The sequence below is a fragment of the Sciurus vulgaris genome (genome assembly GCF_902686455.1).
Source record: "Sciurus vulgaris genome assembly, chromosome: 1".
In the NCBI taxonomy this organism is placed as follows: domain Eukaryota; kingdom Metazoa; phylum Chordata; class Mammalia; order Rodentia; family Sciuridae; genus Sciurus; species Sciurus vulgaris.
Genome location: NC_136461.1, coordinates 6591756 through 6609942, shown reverse-complemented (window position 1 = coordinate 6609942; position 18187 = coordinate 6591756). Strand labels below are relative to the sequence as shown.

Sequence of the window (18187 nt, the reverse complement as noted above, 5' to 3'; positions counted from 1 at the left end):
AACGGAACAAAACCCCAAAACCCAGCTTTCCCCCCTCTGTCCAGAGCAACTGTCCACATTCAGGTGAACGACGTGAACGAGTATGCGCCCGTGTTCAAGGAGAAGTCCTACAAGGCCACGGCCACGGAGGGGAAGCAGCTCGACAGCCTCCTTAGGGTGGAGGCCGTGGATGCAGACTGCTCCCCGCAGTTCAGCCAGATCTGCAGCTACGAGATTGTCACCCCCGATGTGCCGTTCACCGTGGACAAGGACGGTGAGCGTGGGGCTGCCCCAGCAGGGCCCCTGCCTGGTGGCTTCTGCTCCCATAGCCTGTCCCCCGTGCATGCAGTCACAGGCCGGCCTGGCTGTGCCTCACCCTCCAGTTTTGCTGTCCCGCGACCTTGGTCCCAGGCCTTCTGTAAATGCTGCGGGTGGATCTCGGGTGTGTTGGAGGGTCCACGGCTCACGCCATGCGTCTTCCCGCTGGCCTCGGTGGCCTGGTGCGCTTGTGTCGTGCTTCCAGCGAGGGCGCGACTGGGCGAGGATGGTTCTCACTGTTGTTTTTCCTCCCCTGCCAGGTTATATAAAGAACACGGAGAAGCTCAGCCACAGCAAGGAGCGGCAGTACAAGCTGACGGTCACGGCCTACGACTGTGGGAAGAGAAGGGCCGCGGAGGACGCGCTGGTGAAGATCAGCATCAAGCCCAGCTGCACGCCCGGGTGGCAAGGTGAGCGCGGCCCTCCTTCCCCGCCCACACCTGCTCTGGAAACCTGGGTCCACGGGAACCTAAGTGTGCGTGTCCCTTCCTCCCTTCTCTGCCGGGCCGCCCAGGCTGGAGTGACCGGGTGGAGTATGAGCCTGGCACGGGCGCTTTGGCCGTGTTCCCCAACATCCACCTGGAGACCTGTGCCGCGCCCGTCGCCTCCGTGCAGGCCACCGTGGAGCTGGAGACCAGCCACATCGGCAAGGGCTGCGACCGCGACACCTACTCCGAGAAATCCCTCCACCAGCTCTGTGGTAAGGAGACCCGCCTCCCTGAGCTGTCCCTCCCCAGGGAGAGCGAGAGGCCTCAGCTGGAACCGCGTGGGTCCTGTGTGAACAGTGAGGAAGGGGACAGACGAGCTTCCCGAATGGCTTTTGCTGGCTTGCCGGATGACTTTCATCCTGGGTGGGCTCCAGGAGTGCATAGGCCCCCAGACATCTCTTCAGGATGCTAGGTGTGTGTGACTTGAAGAAGGTAATGCACGCTACGTCACCCAAATGAGAGTGACGCAGGAACGAGCGGCCGCAGTGGCTCATGTCCCAGCCTCTCGGGAGGCTGAGACTAGAGGATTCCTGAGTCCCCAAATTCAAGGCCAGCCTGAGCAACAGAGCAGATGCTGGTCTCAAAGCAAGAACACCAGGTGTGGTGGTGACCCTAGGGACTCGGGAGGCTGAGGCCGGAGGATGGCAGATTCCAGGCCAGTCTGGGCAACTTGGGCCCTGTTTCAAAACAAACAAACAAAAAACAACAAAAGGGCAAAACCAAAGTCTCAAAATTGTTAAGTGGCAAGTAAGTGGAAGGAGAAAACCACACTGTGCCAGCCTCCCCGTGCGGAGGACGCCAGGGTGTCGTGACTCTAAGCCCAAATGTCACAGTCACGGACTCAGCAGATGTGGACTGAGAAGCTGGGAAGGTTTTACTCTTTAAACTCCGTGTACCGGTGTGGTGTACGGAACTTACAGCCTTTCTCCTAATGCCACTGTTTCTTAAAGTATTGAATGAACATCTTCTTAGCAGAACAGCTGAAATGCCAAATAGAAAGAATTCAGTGTTTAGGTTCTGGCACACATTTTACCACAGGCCAGGTACTTCCCTGCGGTTTTACTCTCGTCTCCCCAATAGGCCTGCTGAGTAGGTGGCATTGACTGTTTTTACAGAGGAATTAATTGAGACCAAGGGAGGTTGAGTAGCTTGTTCAATGACACATTTTAGGAAGTGGCAGGGCTGGGATTTGGATTGAGATCTCTGGTTACTCGAAAGACTAGGTCAGTCTGGCCAAGACACACAGCATCAAGGACCAAACAACCAAGAGAGCTTGAGAAACCTTTTTCAGAGCACAAATTAAGAAGAAAATTTGGGGGCTGGGGAAAGTCACAGTGGCAGAGTACATGCTCAGCTTGTGTGGTGTCCTGGGCTCCATTCCCAGCACCAAAAGAAAAGGAAGAAAAAAACAGCCTGACCTTGGCAATATCTACCAACAGCTGTAAAATCGTTTCCTATTCTTTGACTTGGAAATTCCATTTCTGGAATTTATCCTTGGAGCATAATCATGAGGCCACACAGATGCTCATCTCGGAGAGGCTGGTAATGGGAGGAATCAGGAAACAGTCTTGGTGTCCCCAGGGAGATGGGTTAAGTGAGGGAGCTTACCTGTGCAGAGAAGTGCCATGCAGATGTTTGAAATCAGGCTGTAGGAGAAGCCGAAGGGGCCGTGTGCAGGTGTGCTGTGTGCGGGTGTGCTGTGTGCACGGCAGGACTCGTTCTTAGGACTCGTTGCTCGTGTGTACATTCATAAGGAGGACTCGATACTCAGATGCTGTGTAGACCTGGCTGGGATTATTAAAAATGCCATTTTAATCTCCCCTTTCTTAAAAAAAACCCATACCTATTATTTATTTTTGTTTTTTAAAAAGTCCTTCCTTTTTGAAGAAAAATAAACTAGAACTAGCAAGTTGTCTAACAGCCGATGAGACCAGCCCCTTAGGGTGGCTTCAGCCCCTGGGGCCTGCGCTGAATTGATGGTCGTGTGGTTTCAGGGGCTGCTGCTGGTACTGCCGAGCTGCTCCCCGCCCCCAGCAGCTCCATGAACTGGACCATGGGCCTCCCCACCGACAACGGCCACGACAGCGACCAGGTGTTTGAGTTCAACGGCACCCAGGCGGTCCGGGTCCCCGACGGCCTTGTTTCTCTCAGCCCCAGAGAGCCCTTCACCATCTCCGTGTGGATGAGGCATGGGCCTTTCGGCAGGAGGAAGGAAACAATTCTGTGCAGTTCAGACAAAGCAGGTAGTTACTTTTCTGAAGATGCTGCTGCTCTCCAGGTCCGGGGGGTGGCCTCTGGAGGCAGGTAGATGTCTGTCCTTCCCAGTGTGTTGGACGAGCTGGTGGGTACACAGGCACCCTTCTGTGTTTGTGCTGGGGGCCTTTGTCCTTGAGTGACCACGTTGGCATTCTGGACTGGGTAGTTCTGCTCAGTGGATCATTGTCCGCACTTCCCACGGGCCCAGCTGCTCAGTAGCACCCAAGTGTATTCATTCCTGAACCCTCCTCGGCCCAGCCGGAGGGCTCATTTATACAGATAAAGCTGTGTCTTCAGGATCCTTAAAGAAACAGCTCTCATTCCTCCCAGGGGTCTTAAGTTGGCATTTTACTCAGAGAAACTGTCTTTGCAGATATGAACCGACACCATTATTCCCTGTATGTCCACGGGTGCCGGCTTGTTTTCCTCCTCCGTCAGGATCCTTCTGAGGAGAGGAAATACAAACCTGCAGAATTTCACTGGAAGTTGAATCAGGTGAGCAAGTAAAGACTCATCAATTACACTTTTTTCTCTTTCCATGCTTTTTACTGGTGATCTCAGTTGTACATAATGGTGGCACTTGTTATGTATTCCTACATGCACATAGTGTGACAATCATTATAATTTGGTCAGAATCATTCCTCCACCTCCCTCCTCCTGGTCCCTTGCCCTACCCTACTGATGTCCCTGTGATTTTCATGAGCCACACCCACCTCTTTTCCTGTTTCTTCTCCACCTTTCACATATGAGAGTAAACATGACCCTTGACCTTCTGAGTCTGACTTACTTAGTTGAACATGTTCTCAAGTTCCCTCTATTTCTTGCAAATGACATAGTTTCATTTTTCTTTATGACTGCATAAAACTCTGTTGTGTATATGTACTGCATTGTCTTTTTATCCATTCACCCACTGATGGGGGCACCTCGGCTGGTTCCATAGTTTGGCTGTTGTGCGTTGTGCTGCTGTAAACAAGGGTATGCCTGTGTCACTGTAGTAACATGACTAAGTCTTCAGGATAAAAACCAAGGAGTGGAGATAGCTGGGTCCCAGGTGGCTCCATGCCTAGTCTTTTGAGGCCCCTCCATAGTCATCTCCCTAGCGGCTGTACTAATGTACAATGCCACCAGCAGGGTAAAAGCGTCCTTTTCTCCAAGATCTCTCCAGCGTTTATTATTATTTGTATTCTTGAAATCTCAATGTACTTTTAAAAAATGCTCTTTATTAGTTGTTGATGAAACCTTATTTATTTGTATGCGGTGCTGACACTCGAACCCAGTGCCTCACCCGCTAGGTAGGCGCTCTACCACTGAGCCATAGCCCAGCCCTCGGAGTGCTTTCGATTTGCAGTTCCCTAATTGCTAATGATGGTGAACATTTTTTCATTTATTTGTCGCCCATTCGTATCTCTTCATTTGAGGAGTGTCTGTTTAATTCATCTGCCCATTTATTAATTGGGTTATTATTTTGGTGTCAAGCTTTTTGAATTCTTTATATATTCTAGATATTAATCCTCTGCCAGAAGAGTAATTAGCAAAGATTTTCTGCGTCCTGTGGGTTCTTTCGTGACGATCTTGCTTCCTTTGCCGTACAGGAGCTTTCTGATGTGGTGCCATTCCCACATACTCGCTCTTGGCTTGGCTTACTGAGCCTTGGGCGCCTTCCTGAGTGATGTCGCCGGGGCCCGTTCACGGGGGCGTGGACCTCCACTTTCTTCTAAGAGGTTCCTTGTCTCAGGTCTGGTTCCGGGGTCTTCTATCCATTTTGATTCGATTGAGTCCACTTTTGAGCAGGGTGAGAACTAGGGGTCTCGTCTCTCTCTTCCACACATGGATGACCAGTTTTCCCAGAACCATTTGTTCAAAAGGCTGTCTTTCCTCCAGTGTATGTTTTTGGCATCTCGAGTGCAGTTTTTAAGAGAAATTAGCTTCTGCAACCTTGCACATGGCTGGCTGTGAATAGTCACTGTATATTTATGATTTTATTTCTGTATCTGTGGTTAAGAGGATAGCAAATTAAATCTGTTTAACTCTTTTCCGCTGGAAGCCTCAGTTTTTTCCACGAATTTATGTGTAAAATGTTGATATAAAATTACACATTTTAAATTCAAAATACTTTTGGGTAAGGAGCATTTGCTAAAAAATTGGATTGAGATCCTTGTATTTGTTTATTCATTTGTTACTTAAGGCCTGGGCTTCAAGACCATGCTGAGGACCCCAGGGCGACAGAGCTATTCACGGCCCTTCAGCACTTTGGGGCACCATAGCATGTTTTAAACTTTCGAGCAATCTTGACATCGCTCAGATCCCCCTGAGCCACTAGCCTGAGTGGTAAATAGTTTTGATATTAGATCATATCACATTCCTTTTGATGATGTTATATCTCTGCAAAGCTAATTTTCCAGCAGTTGCTGTGATAAAAAGGAAATATCCACAAAAAAATCCACGCGTCACAGGAAATGAGGGGACACTGTCACCTGGGAAAGCCTTCTTGGAATCAGAGCAGACCCTTTCTTCCCTTGATTGGACAAGGGGGGACTCTTTGGCCAGTCCCTGTTGTCCTAGCTTGCTTTTTCCAGGCTCCTGGAGCTCACGGGCAGAGCCTGGCCTGGCCGGGCGTGCCTGCGGCTGCTGGGATACAATATTGTCTAAAAGGGCTCCCAGATAGAAATAGGGAAGGTGAGTGAGGAAGGACGAGTGTGGCCATGGAACAGGGGCGTGCTCTGCCGGTGTGTTCACCTCTTCCTGATGTAGTTTTATTTACATAAATATTTTTCAACCATAATATTTTCTAAGAAATTAAAGAAAGGTATAATCTGGAAAAAACAGTTTATTACATAAATAGCCATTTTAGGTATGCTTCTTTGGTAGTCACTGTGACCTGTGTTACATTTAGTTTCTTTTGGTTATATATTTTTAAAAACTTAATCATGGAAAATTTCAGACATGTAAAAACAGGCAGATGATCGTACAAAGCAACCCTGCAACCCTTTTGGCTGTGGCCAGCTCCTGGTCAGTCTTGCTCATTGTTACTCCCATTCCCCATTAATTTTTGTTAACCTCCTCAAAAATAGCTTAATAATTTCCAAGAAATCTGAGGCAGGCCAGCTGTGGCGGCACCCGGCTGGAATCCCAGCAACTCGGGTTGCTGAGGCAGGGGGACTGGGCAGCTCCCACAGAGAAGGAAGTGCCCAGAGCTGCTGCTCGGTCCCTGTTGGTGAGATGTGTGCAGGACACCTCGTCACTAGACTTTTAAGTCCTCTCGTCGGGGCAGCAAGTGTTCCTTGTGGGCCCCTTCTCCGTGCCCGCTGGCCGCTCTCTCCACGGCTGTGGACCGGAGGGCAGGCTGGCAGCGTGTGCTTCCTTGGCTTCTGGTAGGTCTGTGACGAGGAGTGGCACCACTTTGTCCTCAACGTGGAGTTCCCGAGCGTGGCTCTCTACGTGGATGGTGTCCCTCACGAGCCCTTCTCCGTGACCGAGGATCATCCACTCCATCCATCCAAGATAGAAACGCAGCTTGTGGTCGGGGCTTGCTGGCAAGGTAAGGGCAGCGCTCCCCAGGCCAGGCCAAGGAGCTGGGCCTCTGCCGCGCTGGTGCAAGTGGGCTCGTAGGGCACCCTGCACCCCGTGCCCTCACTCCTCGACCTTTGCCTTTCCCTTCCTCCTCCTGCACGTAGCCTTTCTGGGAACACTGCCGTGTCATGCTCTGGCACAGCCCGTCCGAGGTGCTCAGTAAAGGTGACTGCGGGCCCAGCACGCATGTCAGCCTTCCCGCTCACTGGGAGGGAGCAGCACGGGGCGGGTGTCTAATTGTGGGAACGGGTTTACCAAGCATCTGCTTATCGAAGTTTCCAAGAACAAAGAGGCAGCAGTCAGCAATCAGGTGCAGAAACAGAGAGGACGTGGGAATCTTTGGACTGAGAGACTCTGCCAAGTGCTTGGCGTTTGGCGGGCTGGTGGGAACCTGGTCAGGGAACAGGCCTGCTCCTGCCACGGGTGGAGAGTTTCTGTGGGGCATGTGATGGGTGTGACCCCCACCAGAGCAGCTGCACTGCTCCGTCCTGCTTGCGTGCTCCGGCTGTGGACCAGCTCCATTACCATGACCTCTAGTAATCCATAGGGTCTGCTTTGTAGCTGAAGAAACAGGCTCAGAGAAGTACCAAGCCCACAGTTAACCAGTGGGTAACCACGGAGCCAAGATGCGAGCCTGGGAAGCAGCACCCTCAGAAGCCTGTGCTCTGACCGGCCAGGGCAGGACATTTGAATGTCTGCTGGGAAGCTGAGCCTTTGCTGGTTTGCCGAAGCCTGGAGGCCCCTAGTCTATAGCATTCAGTGCACAGGCCCCTGGGAAATTCAGAGAACCAGTTACTGGACTCACACCCCTCATGCTGAAGGTATGCCTGTGGTGCTCTGGTCACCACTGGAGAACAGGCCAGTGGCAGGACCTGTAGTTTCAAAGCTGAAGGACTTTGTGACAGTACTTTGATATCTGCAGCGGCTATGGCATGATATGAAAATTCCGGTGAATTTTACTGGTGACAGGTTGCAGTTCCTGCTAACGTTGCTGTGGATGTCATCTACGTTCATAACCAAAGGAAATGCCAGATTGCAGAAGCGAGTGGAAATAAGCTTTTGTTTTTTCCACTCAAGTTCACGGACCCCTTAGTCTCCCCTGGAGGTTCGTGTGCCCCTACTTGACTGCTTCTTGTCATTTCAGGGCATCACCGTCACTACATGAGCTCCCTGAACAGACTTTTGAATATTTTCTCTCCCTTAAAAAAACAATAGCTTGACTGGGGTTAGAAATTTATGGGGTGAGGGTGGGCCTGATTCCCAAGACAGATTTTTTTTTTTTTTCTTTTGAATTGAACCCAGGGGTACTCTACCACTGAGCTACATCCCCCAGCCCTTTTTATTTTTTATTTTGAGAAAGGGTCTTGATAAATTACTGAAACTGGTCTTGAACCTGTGATCTCCTGCCTCGGCCTCCCAAGTCACTGGGATTACAGGCGTGCGTCAACATGCCCGGCCAGATCTACTTATCTTGGGAGAATTCAAATTTCATAATTTTCTTGCAGATTCTTTAAAATGAAGAGAAACAAGGCAGTGTATTGGCATGCACCTCTTCAGTGGATCCCAGATTTAATTTTGGTGGCAACCACGAGGAAATGGAATGCAAGACTAAGGAATGAGAAATAAATTATGAGGGTTTTCTAAATTGATATTCTTAAATTTTCAATTCAGTGCTTCCTAGATTAAACAATAACTTCTGAATAATGTTTTTTAAACTAGAGTAAAAGTACAGGTGTGGACCTAAATGAGACGCTTTATCCCAAAGCTTTGTCTCTGTGGTTCACATAAGCCACCGTGTCCCACACTGCTGCCTGTGGCTCCTGTTCATGTCACAGTAGCTCTGCTGTCAGATAGTGCTCACTTTGTAGCCTTTCAACTCGCTTTACCTCAGCCATCTCAGCACTTTTAGCTGGAAAGTTCGCTTAAATTCCTGAACCAAACACACTCAAACCCTGCACAGTGTGGCTGACGATATGGAGGATGCCCTTCTCCTTTTGGTGGATGGGAAATGCTTTCCTTGCTAGCTTGTGGGGAGAAAGCTGGGCCCTGGGGAGCAACTACATCTCAAGGCAGTGTCACCCTGCAAGGGCGTCGCATGGGTGTGGGGGCTATGCCAGGCACAGTCTGGCTTGGCACCTGGACGGCTCTTCCCACCTGCTGCACAGAGGTACCTCAGTAGACCACGGGGACCAGTGTCCACAGCAGCCTCGAGGGAGGCGCTCCCCACAGCATGGTCCTCACATGTTGACCTGCACTCCATTGGGGGACGAGCACCCGCTGCTGGGCCTCGTGCTCTGAACCCTGATCTGCAGCTGCGGCAGCTGTGGCTGGTGCAGGGCCCCGGCTGCCCTGTCTTGTGAGGTCCTTAACCTCTGCTTGGAGAAAGTGCTCTCAGTGTCTTCTGTTGCTTAAAGGTCCAGGCAGATGCAAACTCGTGTGAAGGTTCCAAAAAGCACAGAGGTGTGTTTACGCTGGGCCCTTGTGTGCACCGTCCCACTGTGCGCAAATGCCGCCCCTGCTTGGAAGGAGGGCAGAGTGGGCCCAGGGTTGGCAGGTCGCGTCAGGTCGGTGCTGCTGGAGGTGCCCTCCACGTGGCTCAGGTGGCTGGGAGCCGTGAATTCCCTGTCTGTGCTTTTATTCTTCATATTTTAACCCTAATTGGTATTGCAGCGGGGAGGAGATGAAAGACGGAGTAGAGGAAGGTGTGCGGGGTGTGGACATCACGTCTGCAGGACGGATGATCAAGCACCAGCTTGCGCCCAGGTGGAATGTGTCCCACAGAGGGCTGAGGAGGGGTTTTCTCTTGGGGTTGTGTATTTGGTTGCTTCAAATCTGACTTCGCCGTCCACTTTGAAGAGCCTAACCTGTCGGTCCTTTTCTGTTGTCTGTCTTGCTTTTCTACAGAGTATTCAGGAGTTGAAAGTGACAATGAGACTGAGCCTGTGACTATGGCCTCTGCAGGTCGCTGGATTTTTCCCCCCTACAGTTCACTGTTGTGTTTCATTTAAAGATGAGACATTGATTCATTCCACGTGTCGCATGAAACACGCAAGTTGCATTTTGGTCCTGGATGCCCTCCCAGCGGCTTCTCTGCATTGTACTCCCTTCCTACCCCCACCCCGCCCCACGACCCCACGGAAGTGACCGCACGTGGGCGTTCACGCCATTGCTCATGGGCTTTTAGTCTCATCAAGGTTACCCTGGTCCTGCTGCACAGGGCTCCCTGCCGAATCTCTAGGCTGGGTTTGGGAGGCCACCGCATGGTGCTCACGTGGCTGAGCCACAAGACAGGAAAAGACTCTTTTCTGGATTTTCTGTCTGACGGGTACCAAAGTTTAAATAGTCACTTCTGAGAAATCTCGATCCCTAGTGAAAACTTGCTGTGTGCAGTGCCCTTGCCAGACGAGACCCGTTGCTGAAGGTCCGTCTCTTCTCCTTCAGTTGAAGGCAGGGTTAGATTTCGGCTCTGTCGTAGTCCGTCAAGGGCCATCTTCTGGGGTTTTGTTTTCCTGGTCGTGTCTCTGCTTCCTGGTTATCTTCAGAAGTAGGAGACAGAAATGAGGGGACTCGACAAACAGTGGCTTCTGAAGAGCCTCAGCAGACCTGGCGCAGGGCGTGGCTTCAGATGTCCCTGTGTTCCTGTGCGGCTCCAGTGTGTTCCCAGTTGGGGAAGCAGCCCACAGGGCGCTCAGCTGGCTAGCAGGCAGTGGCCCAAAGGGCTGATGGGGAGTGTCACTCTGCTCCCCAGTGGTGGGTGCAGGGTAGCCACCATCGCCAGGGAGAGTGTGTCTGTGGGACTCTGATGGGCCCGCTCAGCTTCCTGGCTTGGGTGAGGGACCCCTAGCTCCCCTCCTCCAGGCCACATGCATGATCACAACGGTTTAATGTCTTCATTGCGCTTCCATGTAGACGGCAAGGCTAACAGGATGTGGTCTGAACTAACCCGCATGTCCCTCCATCGAGCTGCCACCACCGGTAACACTGCACTAGAAATGGACCAGGAGTGTCGGCCGCAAGCCTGACTTCTTTCTTCTCCCCCCTGTTCCAAAGGTGGTGACCTGCACATGACCCAGTTTTTCCGAGGTAACCTGGCTGGACTAACGGTCCGTTCCGGGAAGCTCGCAGACAAGAAGGTGATCGACTGCCTGTATACCTGCAAAGAGGGACTTGACCTACAGGTCCCTGAAGACGTGGGCAGAGGCGTGCAGGTAACGCTGGGCAGCCACCTGCGCTGTGCTCACGGGCCCCTTGGGCACAAGAGGGGAGCCCAGCGGGACAGGCAGACCTCAGGGACAATAGCGTTTGCACCTGAGATGTCACCTTCCTGTAAGAGGGTCATGTCCACTGGAATTATGTGAGCTTTTCTTTCTCAAGTCACCAGTTCAAATCAGTGCAGGCTCTTCCTCTGCCGGGGCAGCCAGGGCCTCAGCAGCGATATCAGAACCTCACTCCTCTCTCCATTTGCTGTGACTTCAGATCCAAGCAAGCCCCAGCCAGTCAGCCTTGACCTTGGAGGGAGAAGACGTCGGGGAGCTGGACAAGGCCCTGCAGCACGTCTCCTACCTGAACTCGCGGCAGTTCCCCACGCCTGGCATCCGCAGGCTCAAAATCACCAGCACCGTCAAGTATGTCCCGACTCCCAGAGATGAGCTCGCTCTTCCTCAGCGACCGTTGAGAAGTGTGTGTGTTTAGGTCTTAAGACGCCCTGGCTGCCCTTCCGTGAGGACAGGCCAGCGCCACGCTCCCACACGGTGGGGGCAGGAGGCCTGCCAATGGCGGTGGTTCGTGATGGGGCCACCGTCCTCCGTCCCCCAGGCAGTGGGAAGCTGTGCAGTGCCCCCCACCGGCCTTCGCAACTGCGGGTTCCCAGGTGGCTCTCGGGCCCTGATTGCCTCCTGTTTCTTGCGGGTAGGTGTTTTAATGAGGCGCCCTGCATTGCGATCCCCCCGGTCGAAGGCTACGTGATGGTTTTGCAGCCGGAAGAGCCCAGGATCAGCCTGAGTGGCGTCCACCGCTTCGCCCGAGCAGCGTCGGAGTTTGAGGGCTCAGAAGGGGTTTTCCTGTTTCCCGAGCTTCGAATCATCAGCACAATCACGCGAGAAGTGGAGCCTGAGGGGGACGGACCCGAAGACCCCACAGGTAACGGCCGCGCCGCGTGCAGCCTGGCCGGGAGCACCCTTGCTGCCGCACGCGCACCGTCCCTTTCCTTCTGAGGTGGTGGGAGGTTCCGTGCCTGGGAGGACTTCCGTCGTGCCTGGTGTCACTGGGTCCTTTTGTCTTTCTCTGCTGGATCTACGGCTCTGAGGTGGGTCTTCAGGCTCAGTCCGTGGGAGGACAGTGGCCCCACCGTTCTTGCCCAGGGTTCATTGAGGTGCCCTCGTTTGATTGATTGATTGATCTGTCCTGGGATCCGGCCCAGGGCCGTGAGCGTGCTGATCTCACGCTCCTCCCCAGCCACCCCTCGGCAACCTCCGGTTCTTGCCTCTTGCTGGACCTGAAAGGGGGTGAGCGTGAGCGTGGGCGGGCTTCATCAGGGGCGACCATCTGGCTGGCCCCACAGCCTCTGTGACTTCTGGTTGGGCCGTTTCTGCAGTTCAAGAGTCCCTGGTGTCCGAGGAGATTGTGCACGACCTGGACACCTGCGAGGTCACGGTGGAGGGAGAGGAGCTGAACCCCGAGCAGGAGAGCCTGGAGGTGGACACGGCGCGGCTGCAGCACACGGGCCTCACAGTGAGCCGCTCTGCCCTGGGCGTGGTCTTCACAGGTGAGGCGAGGCGGGCCCCGCCACTGCCCCACACTGCCCCCTTCTGCACAGGAGGGGGACGCGGCGCTCACGTAGGATGGGGGCTAGCATGTGCCCTTAAAATGCCCCGCACGCTCTGCTTTGTTTCCCCGACTGGAAAGCCACAGACGTGTGGCCCACTAGCTCAGCAACCTAGGAACCCGATCCAGGCACTGGGGCCATGGCTCTGGCCCCACCCAGGTTCCTAACTGAAGCTACCAGGCACTTTCTCGACTTTGACCCTGCAGGCGTGGACACCATGGCCAGCTACGAGGAGGTTTTGCACCTCTTGCGCTACCGGAATTGGCACACCAGGTCCCTGCTTGACCGGAAGTTCAAGCTCATCTGCTCTGAGCTCAATGGCCGCTACCTCAGCAATGAATTTAAGGTGGAGGTGCGTATAGGTCCAGAGCCAGCCATATGGTGACGGAGGGCCCTGTCTCTGGCCCTGATGTTGGCAGATGCCAGTCTGTAGCACACTCATGGAGGCAAATGAGGCTGGTCCCCGGAGCGGCAGCCCGGTCCAGCCTGGTCTGCTGTGGTCAGACCTGTGCCGTCTGTACGGCGGCTTGTGCTCGAGGCGGCGCGGTCAGGTTGAGCTGCTGCTCCCTTCACCAGCTGCTGCAGCCCAAGTGGAGCCTGAGGAACCCTGGGGGGGGGATGGAGAGCCAGTGGCAGAGGACGCTGTGGCGGAGGACGAGGTCGTTGCTTAAGGTTTCTCACATGAGGCACGAGGCGCAGTGGGGAGCTGCAGAGTCTTTGTAGCTGTGCCAGGTCGCTGGTTTGCTGAGTGAAGTCGGGTCTGTGGGCTGAGGCAGGGACCCACCCCAGGCAGGGTCGACCCCGCTGCGGCTGGCAGTGGCCGCTGTCAGATCACAGCCGCAGAGGGCAGCACCCTGCTCCGGAGCCTTCAGCGGCCTCTATTGTGGCTTCTTCATCGCTCAAGGCTGCTGTGGTCTGGGGAGGCGGACCTGGAGTCATCCTTGGCAGTTGGTCCTCACCATGACCCCAGTCGCAGCAGAGGGCTCGCTCCACAATGCCGATGAGGGTTTTATTTGAGCCAAAGGGTAACTGATTAGAAAGGAAATCAGTGGTCATGATTTGTGCTGCCTCTCCTGTGGCCGGGTTTTGGGGTCAAGGAGGAAAGTTGTACCAGGCCCTTCCTGGGTGACTAGGCCCAGAGGTTTGTCTGCAGCTTTGGTGGATGGAGGTTTTGTAAAGTGCGCTGTTCGTGGATCGTCAGCACAGCGGGGGACATGGGACGACATCGGCTTGTTCTAAGTGCTCACCTTTTTTTTTCCTGGTCACGGACGTGACTGCTCCCGGCTGGGTCCCCCTCTCACACTGGCTGCTGCCACCCCCCCCCCGCCCCCCTTCCCGGACACGCTCGCGGCGCCCGTCCCAGTGATCCTTTCTCGCTGTCATCACAGGTGAACGTGATCCACACCGCCAGCCCCATGGAGCACGCCAGCCACATGGCCGCCCAGCCACAGTTCGTTCACCCTGAGCACCGCTCCTTCGTCGACCTGTCGGGGCACAACTTGGCCAGTCCTCACCCCTTCGCAGGTAGGACTCGGGAATCCCTGGGAGGAAACACTGAGCATCACGCAGGGCCCAGGGGAGGCCCCTGTCTCCCCTGGCTGGGAGCACGGCAGCCCCGCCTGCTCCCGTCACCGTGAGGAGGTGAGCCCGCCCGCAGCCACCTCGACCCAGCAGGTTTGACACCGGGCAGAGCTTTTCTGGTGTTTCCTGATCTCTGGGGGTCGGGTGGAGCGTCCTGTCCCAGGATCATGGAGGAGGGCGGGCGGGAAGACCCTCTGGCTGGGCGGCCTCGCTGAGCCCTGTTTGTCCTTTGACTCAACAGTCGTCCCGAGCACCGCCACCGTGGTGATCGTGGTGTGCGTCAGCTTCCTGGTGTTCATGATCATCCTGGGGGTGTTTCGGATCCGGGCTGCACATCAGCGAACCATGCGGGACCAGGACTCAGGAAAGGAGAACGAGATGGACTGGGACGACTCTGCCTTGACCATCACCGTGAACCCCATGGAGGTGGGTGCCGGCGGGCACCTCCCTGTGCCGGCCCTCACGGCCACACGCCTCTGCCAGCTGGGGTCCTCCTGTGCGCACGGGTAAACCGAGGCTCAGGGACGCCTTCTGGATGAGCTGGCTCCGGGCTGGTACTCCCTCCCGCTCTGTCCAGAGACAGTTCTCTGCTGAGGGGCCTGAGCACCACCCTGTCCTGGAGCCCTGCACCCTGGACTGCAGTCGGGAGAGGCCGCTGCCTGGGCAGTCTCTTGCTGGGGGGCGTGTTCCTCCTGCTGCCACTCCTGGAAGGCGACCCTGGGTGACTGGGCCTCGAGCTGCACTCATGCCACCCTCTCTTTGCAGACCTATGAAGACCAGCACAGCAGTGAGGAGGAGGAGGAGGAGGAAGAGGAGGAAGAGAGCGAGGATGGAGAGGAGGAGGAAGACATCACCAGCGCCGAGTCAGAGAGCAGCGAGGAGGAGGAGGGCGGCCCTGGGGACGGCCAGAACCCGAACCGGCAGCAGCAGCTGGAGTGGGACGACTCCACGCTGAGCTACTGACAGCCCTGGGCGCCTGCGTCCCGCCTCCCAACGTCTGCACCCGTCTCCCGGCCCGTGGGTCCTCGATGTATAAAGTCACTTCAACCAGCAGGTCTGCAGACCCCCGTTGCTGATCGCCCGCGCCCGCCCGGTGTGTAGGACTATAGCCTCCCGCCCTCTGCCCGCCCCGCTGGTCGCTCTTCCCCCAACCAGGAGCTGGCCCTTCCTTCCTGCCGCCTCCCACCGGCACAGGGCCACAGCACCACAGGCCTCTGCCTGGGACGCCCGCCTCTTGCACCTTCAGAAAAGTCGCAATGATTGGACTTGCTGACAAAGGGTAAAAATTGCTCATTCCCACCTGATAATCATTTTTTCTTTTCTTTTTTTTTTTTTTTAAAGTTTTTATTTTTTCCAAACCTAGTGCATGTATAAAATGGCAGAATGGGGTTAATATGTAGATGATCAACTGACTTTTTAATATTTTGTAAATAAATTGGGATTCTCCATGTCCTTTGTGCTAGTGTAGTCCAGGACTGGGACGTGAAGTGGAGGGCCCTGGCTCCGGTTCCCTCCCCGCAGGAGACCAGGAGGGGGAGGCCCGCCCACCCTGGCCAGGGTGTGGGGCTGTAGGCTTCGGTGTGCCACTTGGGACCAGATCAGGGTCTGTGTTTGGGGTCTGGACCTAGCCAGGTCTTTTCTTCGGGATTCTGCTCTTCTGGCATGGTGTTGGGGTGGTGGGGTCCCCGCCTCTTAGGCACTCCTCCCAGGACCAGCAGCTCCCTTCGCTGCCCCCGGGCCGTGTGCGGCCTGTAGCTGATGCTTCACAAATGTACATTCCCTGCTGCTGAAGGTCTCTGGAGCATGGAGACTGCCCGCCATGGTGCAGATCACTCAACCACTTGGTTGGGAGAGAGTTGCGGTTCCCTGAGGGATCCGCACTCGGAATGGAGGAAGGGAGACCCTGAGGCCCCAAGGCAGAGTGCTAGAATGTTCCAAAACAGTCTGCATCTGCCCACCCCAGCCCCTGTGGGATGCCCCTGCATCGGGGGTCAGACCCCTCACTCCAGCAGCCAGGAGTCCCGTTGCCCTGCTCCGTGGGGAGGCAAAGGAGAGAAAGAGTGGGGTCTGGAGCCGCGCCGCGCTTCGTGTATGTGTCAGATGCCAGACCGTAACCCCGGGGTGGTCCTGCACACCGTCTGTGTCCTCACTGCTCGTTTTAAGGACACTGACGGCCGGGCTGTGTTGTGTGGCCGCCCTCCCACGTCCAGTCCCCATAGCTGCTGTTTAGACAATGGTAGATGCTAACACAGAGAGGGGCGTCCCCATACCGTCTGTAGCCCCACAGTGTCCCCTCCCGGATGTGTATATTGATGCTAGGTCGGGAAGTGTGCACACTACAATAAAGTTCTGGTTCTAACTCCAGCCAGAGTGGGTTCTGCTTTCTGCCGTGTTTTAACTCTGTGTTCCTTTGTTTCTTTTTGAGCCGAGAACGTAAAAACATAAAAAGGCTTTTATTCTTTCCACTTGCCTTTATCTCTCGTGACAAAAGGTTGCACAGACTCAGCCCACATCAGTGATATTGAACTTGCCTTTCCCATACAGAAACATGAAACGACTTAAAAAAATAGAACATATTCTCCCCAGGCACACAGACCACACACCCAGAAACTGCTGAGGGTGTGCAAAGTCTGCAGCCCACTCCACGGAGCACCCAGACGCGATTCAATAAATAACACGACACACACGCACGCACGGCTTTTCCTATTGCAAAGGAGGCGGATGGCCTGATTAATTTAGTTGGGAACAAGAGTGTGACCTCTGGCTGCTGCAGACGATGCCGGTGCTCTGGCACCACAGCCATCCAAGATGGAGGGAGCTGGCCCCTGGAATCCCGTTTAGGCTGTGCACCTGGGCTGCTGGGGGGCAGCTGCTGCTGGCCCTGCCAAGTCCTGGGAGGCTCCTGAGAGATCAGCAGTGACCCAGCAGGTCTTGAGTGGGCTACTCGTGCATCAGGATTACCAGGGATTTCTTTTTAAAAACTCGTTTTTGTGTGCAGTGCTGGGGACCAAACCCAGGGCCTCGTGCATGCTAAGCACATGCTCTACCACTGAGCTCTGCCCCAGCCTGCTGTGGGTTTCTAAAAGCCCAAGTTCTGGCCGCCTCACCAGAGGGCTTCAGAAAGCTGGGAGAGGCCCAGGAACCTGCAGTAGGGACAGCTGCCCTTGTCCAGCCCTTTGGGAAGCCTGAGGCTAAGCCTGGACCATTTCAAACTAAGTGCCCTCAGAGAGAAACTTACCTCCCGCTGCCGGGATTACTCCCAGCATGTTCTCAAAGGCCAGCCCGGGGAACATCAAGCCCCGTCCCTTCCTTGAAACCTGCCGGAGCAGGCAGCACTCTGACCTTTCACCTTGACCAGGACAAGCTCTGCCAAGCTCATAGTTTTGTACTATCCTTGGGGGAGGCAGGCTCCACCCGAGCTGTAGAGGTTCAGTAAATAGTTTGGCTATTATTTTCTTACCCGCAGATAAAAGAGGTGGGGGCACCTGGTACCCGAGAGTCACTTCAGCAGTGACGAGCAAGCTTCCCTGAGTCTAGAGGTACCCCGGCTTCTTCGGGAGCTGCCCGGGACTTGGTCAATGGAGGACAGGCAGGGTGGGCCACGCAGGTGGCAGGAGGTGAGCTGGGGATTGAGGCGTCCTGTCTGGACGGGAGGCACCAGGTAACTGCTGGGTGGGGAGCCGGGGAAGAAGGCTCCCCACGAGGTCAGTCCTGCTGGGCGAGATCCACCATCTGGAAGACGGGATGCCAGTCCTCAGGTGAGCAAGGTACAGCCTCAAGGTGCCCGACTCAGTGCTCTGATGGGGACACAGGGACAGCGCCCCTCCTCTGCACAAGGATGCGTTTCCATTTATGGCTGCTTGGTTCCTTAAATGCTTCGAGTCATAAATAAATAACCAGTGTAAACAAAAGGCAGTTGTGTGGTTCTTAACACGAGGTGCAGTTCAGGCTTTTAGGCCCCTTCTAGGACAACCGAGGGGCTCTGGCCCAGGACGGTTTGCCAGCGAGTGGCAGCTGGGAGGTGGCCGCTATTGCCGGTTGTCCTTGGACACGTTGTGTGCCAGCCAGTTCACCTTGGTCTTCCAGCTCTCCCTCAGGGCTTCATTGAACTTCACGCGGAAGTGCTTTAGCGCCTCCTCCTCCGTCTTCCCTAGCGCCAGTGAGTCCTGGG

At 54.9% G+C, this 18187-nt stretch overlaps 2 protein-coding genes across 5 annotated transcripts in view; one reads left to right on the top strand and one right to left on the bottom strand.

Annotated features, from left to right (window-relative positions):
- CLSTN1 (calsyntenin 1) overlaps window positions 1-16380 on the top strand; it is a 62009-nt gene extending 45629 nt beyond the window's left edge. For 2 of the 3 annotated variants that reach the window (XM_079142919.1, XM_079142918.1), the window contains 15 exons: window positions 45-253; window positions 558-707; window positions 812-997; window positions 2780-3028; window positions 3415-3536; window positions 6417-6579; window positions 9516-9572; window positions 10662-10819; window positions 11088-11236; window positions 11524-11750; window positions 12205-12375; window positions 12642-12787; window positions 13824-13959; window positions 14258-14442; window positions 14782-16380. In XM_079142919.1, coding sequence (XP_078999045.1) covers window positions 45-253; window positions 558-707; window positions 812-997; window positions 2780-3028; window positions 3415-3536; window positions 6417-6579; window positions 9516-9572; window positions 10662-10819; window positions 11088-11236; window positions 11524-11750; window positions 12205-12375; window positions 12642-12787; window positions 13824-13959; window positions 14258-14442; window positions 14782-14979 — 2506 coding nt within the window. In that variant the 3' untranslated portion in view covers window positions 14980-16380. The remainder of the gene's footprint in view (window positions 1-44; window positions 254-557; window positions 708-811; window positions 998-2779; window positions 3029-3414; window positions 3537-6416; window positions 6580-9515; window positions 9573-10661; window positions 10820-11087; window positions 11237-11523; window positions 11751-12204; window positions 12376-12641; window positions 12788-13823; window positions 13960-14257; window positions 14443-14781) is intronic. The other variant, XM_079142920.1, reaches the window with a different exon arrangement.
- Window positions 15380-18187, bottom strand: part of PIK3CD (phosphatidylinositol-4,5-bisphosphate 3-kinase catalytic subunit delta) — a 46957-nt gene continuing 44149 nt past the window's right edge. For both annotated transcript variants that reach the window (XM_079142895.1, XM_079142896.1), the window contains exon 24: window positions 15380-18182. In XM_079142895.1, the coding sequence (XP_078999021.1) occupies window positions 18045-18182 (138 nt within the window). In that variant the 3' untranslated portion in view covers window positions 15380-18044. The remainder of the gene's footprint in view (window positions 18183-18187) is intronic.